This window comes from Tenrec ecaudatus, chromosome 7 (genome assembly GCF_050624435.1).
Source record: "Tenrec ecaudatus isolate mTenEca1 chromosome 7, mTenEca1.hap1, whole genome shotgun sequence".
NCBI lineage: Eukaryota > Metazoa > Chordata > Mammalia > Afrosoricida > Tenrecidae > Tenrec > Tenrec ecaudatus.
Window position 1 is genome coordinate 2,132,041 of NC_134536.1, and position 4,591 is coordinate 2,136,631.

Here is a 4,591-nt window from a genome sequence, read left to right on the forward strand (position 1 = left end):
GGGATGAAGCGGGAGTTCATCTGCCCGCCTCCCGGAGAGCTTCATTCGTCCTCTCTTAGAAACTGCTGTATGTGTAACATGAACGCTTTCAGCTGCACTACACATCCAATGCCGTCGCGATTTGCTAAATATTTATTAAGCTCTTTCTTGCTGTGTGCCAAAAATGCGGCACAACACAACAGGAGCATAGGGATGAAGAAACCACAATAGACCCCACGGGGTGGAATGTGAAGGAGAAAAAGAAACCTTTCTACTGTGAATGGGTGGTTTACAGAGCAGACTGTCAAGTGACATTCATCAGGTCCTGCATACTCCGATTCAACTCATCCGTTGCCCTCCTCTCAAAGGACCACCCCTCCTCCCACCCCTCCTCCTGCCTCCTGCTTCTGTTCCTTCTTCACGCCCAACCCCGTGGACTCTGTCCCTGTGTGAATCGTGTCCTTCTGATTTCAGATAGCTGAGCCTTCTCACGTGGGCATGGAGAGTCCAGTTCTGGATCTGGAGAAGGATGGAAGGCCATGGCCTTGGGGGCGGTGGTGGCGGTGTTACCTGTCTCTATCTGACAGGTCTCTTTTATGACTTTGAGTTCTGTTTCACATAGCCCACCCCACATATGCACAGCCCCTCTATCCAGGACCTCCCGCTGGGATCCTCTTCAGAGCAGTGGGCAGGGGTAGCCGGGCACCGTCTCGTCCTTCTGGTCTCAGGTGGTGGAGTCTGAGGTTGACACAGTCCATGGGTCCACTGGGAGAGCTGCTCCTATGTCCTCCACTTTTCTTCCCTCGGGATGGGGAGAGGTCAGTAGATGCTGCTCCCCAGCTTTAGGCTGCCACTGCTGCTCACCCAAGTGGACAGTGGCCTTTGTGGACCACGCGGTGCCCGTTGACCTTGGTGTCCCCCAGAACTACGGCCCTGAGACCCCAGGGTCAGAACCTCCTTCTCTCGAGGAGTATGGTTACGGCTAAAGTATGTCATCCCTCTGTCTCATGCGTGCCCCACCGCATGCATGAGCACATCGACAGCAAAGGTAAACCCCAAGTGCAGAAGCCCTGTGTCACCCTGCTCCTCACCCACAGCTGCTCAACCTGACGCGACGTCTTGCCCCTCAGACTGTGACGGAGAACAGGGGCTCAGGAAGCACAGCCGGTTTGCGTGTTCGGAAGGTCCTTCCACCTGAGCCGTCCATACCCACGTTTGTAGCCCTAGCCCATCTTCCTGCCCGGCATCTCCTCGCCATGTGCTGGGGCTTGTTGCCCCCTGGCGGCTGGGCGCCAGCTGGGCGTGCCTGGGAGGAGGAAGCCACAGAGCAAGCCAGTCCCTTTGTTGCCAACACCCTGCAGCGGGGAACATGTTTGGCAGCAAGAGCGCTCGGTTTTTTCATGAGTTCAGTAGGGCTCAGTGTGTTAGCTTGGCTTTTCCGAACCACATTGCATCGCCTCGGGCCACGGGTCGTGGCGGGCCGTGACTGCTTTAGGAGAGCTTCTGAAATGGGTCCGAGTTGTGGGAAACGCACTTTCTTTTTTTATGCATCACTGGCCCAGCGAGCCATCGAGGGAAACAGGACATTCTCTTAGTCACGTTCGGGAACTCCAGTAGAGCCCACCGCCCCAACCACTTGGCGGAGACTCCCCCACCTTCAGTCCTGGTTGTAGGGTCAAATGTTCACTAGGTTTTGCTGGATTTCCACATCCCTGAAATGCCCCTGGACACAGTCCTACTACCAGGCGTCACAACGCGGACTGGGTAGGGGGCTTCGTCCTCAAGGTTGTCACACGGTAAAGGAGGACATGTTCTCACTGTCCGCTGTCTCACTGGTCTGCCCGAAGCCGCTGCTTCCTGGGATGGCCTGGGAGCAGAAGCTGGGAGCCTGGGGCTTCCTCCTCACGCACAGCACGTCCTTCATGACCTTGAGAAAGTAGCTGCGGAACTTCTGGCCGATGAAGGCGTAGAGCACGGGGTTGAGGCAGCAGTGCAGGAAGGCCAGGACCTCGGTGACGGTCTGGGTGTACCTGATGAACTTCTCATGACTGCATGACCGGTCCATCTTGCCCAGATTGACCGCAGTCACAAGGAGCACCATGTTGTGCGGGGTCTGACAAACCAGAAACACCAGGACCACCGCCGCGATGACGCGGATGGCCTTGTGCCTTTTGGAATTGTGGGCCTGCACGAGCGTTCTGATGATGCACATGTAGCAGAAGACCATGAAGACCAGCGGGATGAAGAAGCCAAAGAGCAGCTGCAGGCCCAGCACCAGCACTTTCCACCGGATGGGGTCTGTGACATTGTGGTACTTGGGCTCGCAGACGTCCAGCCCCTGCATTTTGTATTTCTGATTGAAGATGAACGTGGAGCTGGAGATGATGATGGACACCAGCCACACAGCCAAGCAGATGGCCTTGCTGTGCGCCCGGGTTCTGGACCGGAGCTGGAAGGACCGGGTGGCCTGGACGATGGCGATGTACCTGTCCACGCTGACGCAGGTCAAGAGCAGCATCCCACAGTGAAAGTTGATGGCGTAGACGCCCTTCATCACCTTGCACATGGCGTTGCTGAAGTGCCACTGGCCACTGGCGTGATTCGCTGCCCAGAATGGGAGTGTGAGCCCGAAGAGAAGGTCGGCGATGGCCATGTTCAGGAGGTACACGTCGGTCATGGACTTGGCTTTCTTGTAGAAGGCGAAGGTGACCACTACTAAGAGGTTCCCCAGGAGGCCGAAGATGCAGATCAAGCCGTAAGCGACAGGCACAAAGAGCCTGGAGAACCTCCTGACCTCCTCCAAGGAGCACAGGGAGGTGCTGGGGTCCATCGGGGGTAAGCCCGTGTCCGTGAAATCAAACTCATATTCTGTCGTGGAGCTGAAATTCAGCGATTCCTGGAAATCAGGGAAGCAGAGTGAGTGCTAGTGGGATCTTCAAACAGTCCTTGGAAGTAGAGTGGATCTCCCTCCAGTGAAGAAGAGGCGTGCTTACCTGGCTCATGAAGGAGCTCGCCGTGGGCACAAAACGTAGGTCTGCCATGGAGAGGAGAAAGGGCCGCGGGCTTGACGGCAGAGAGGACACAAAGGGAGGAGCGGCCTAAGAAGAGGATTGCAAACAAGAAAAAGACAGTATCGTTCGTTAAGACAGGTATTCCGTGAGAGCCGGAAAATCAGTGCAAACTCAAATGCCCCCACAGGACAAAGCAGAACTGCCCCATTTTGCTTTCAGGCTGCAAACTTTGATGGAAGCAGACTGCCTCGTCTTCTCCTACAGCGTGGTTGGCAGCTTCTACCTGCCAGCCTCTGGGTTAGTAGCCGGACACTCAACCAATGGCACCCCCAGGGCTCGGAGAGACAAGGGAGAAGAAGAAAAGAAAAGTGAAGCGGAAGAAATAAATGATTTAATCCTGTAACTAAATTGCAATTCAAATTCACTGTTTGAAAAACAAAAGCTTTCCTCAAAGAAATTTTCTGACAGGATGACTTCATTGGTGAAATCCGACCCAACATTTAAGAAAGAAGTGATACCATTTCCACAAATGCTTTCTCAGAAAGGAGAAGCTATGGGGCACCCTTCCACGCACCGCACAGGCCAGGTTCCTCACCAAGTGAGACCAGGGCCCTGCGGAAAAACAAAGCTCTCAGCATTACCCTTCGTGAAAGCGAATGGGAGATGTAAAGTGAGACATTAGCACAGTCACTGCAGCAGCCTGCACAACCCAGCAGCAGGCCAGTGGGGTTGAACCTGAAGATGGGAGGTCAGTAAGACATTCAGACAGCGCCCTCTACAATCTATCGGTGAACAGACACAGAAGGGAGAAAAGGTGCATTTTTCTACCCTGTCATAGCTAACATGTAGCAAAACCTGCAAAAGCCAGAGTACGCGGGAGGCAGATAGCTATTCTAGGAGGAAAACTCAAATATTTCCCACTGCTCAGAGGGGAGGAAAGTGGTAAGGCTGTGCCTTGTCAATGGCAGAGAACTTGAGAGACCCAGAAAATACCGTCAGTGTTCAGTTCCAGTTCTCCCAGCTTTCACTGTCTCAATATCCTTAATATCCTGATACAGATAAATCTTTGATGTGTATTTTGTATATTAAATATAACCACAAATAGATGAATATTATGAAGATAGAATGATGTAAGTATAATATTAAACTCAAACAGATGTCATTTTAATATACTGTATATTCAATGTATCGCATATACCATATCAATATAATGCAAATAAAATAATCAACTCTTAGTAGGAGAAACATTTGATTCATCTATCATTAAAAATTCTTGGCAAACTGGGAATAAGAGGAAATGTCTCAACATCGGTCACTGTCTTCTTGTGCTGTGATGAAAAACTAATCAATCTTTACTTCCTAAGATCAAGACAAGACAATGGTAGGCACTGCACCACTTTTATTAGACATTGTACTTGAGGGCCTAGCCGTTGACACAAAGCCTTAGAATCGCCAGGCATTTACAGTCAAAAGGGCAGCATCCACCCAAGGGCGGGGTTAGAGGGTAAGGACTGGAGGAAGAAGTGTGGTAAACTGGAGCCTGGATGAGAACATCATGCAGAGCCAAAACCTGCCATGGCGGCTCTGGGAAGCCAGCTCTG

General features: G+C 52.3%; 1 protein-coding gene across 1 annotated transcript; it reads right to left on the reverse strand.

Moving 5' to 3' along the window:
- Positions 1-1,768: 1,768 nt before the first annotated feature.
- On the reverse strand, positions 1,769-3,020 carry CCR6 (C-C motif chemokine receptor 6). The gene is made up of 2 exons (XM_075553857.1): positions 2,973-3,020; positions 1,769-2,875 (listed from the first exon to the last, which is right to left on the reverse strand). The coding sequence occupies exons 1-2, from the start codon at positions 3,018-3,020 to the stop codon at positions 1,769-1,771; spliced, it is 1,155 nt and encodes a 384-aa protein (XP_075409972.1).
- Positions 3,021-4,591: the final 1,571 nt, after the last annotated feature.

Coding starts and splice junctions, on each gene's coding strand:
- CCR6 (XM_075553857.1), bottom strand. CDS start 3,020: ATGGCAGACCTACGTTTTGTGCCCACGGCGAGCTCCTTCATGAGCCAG. Junction 2,876..2,972: donor CGAGCTCCTTCATGAGCCAG/GTAAGCACGCCT, acceptor CCTGATTTCCAG/GAATCGCTGAATTTCAGCTC.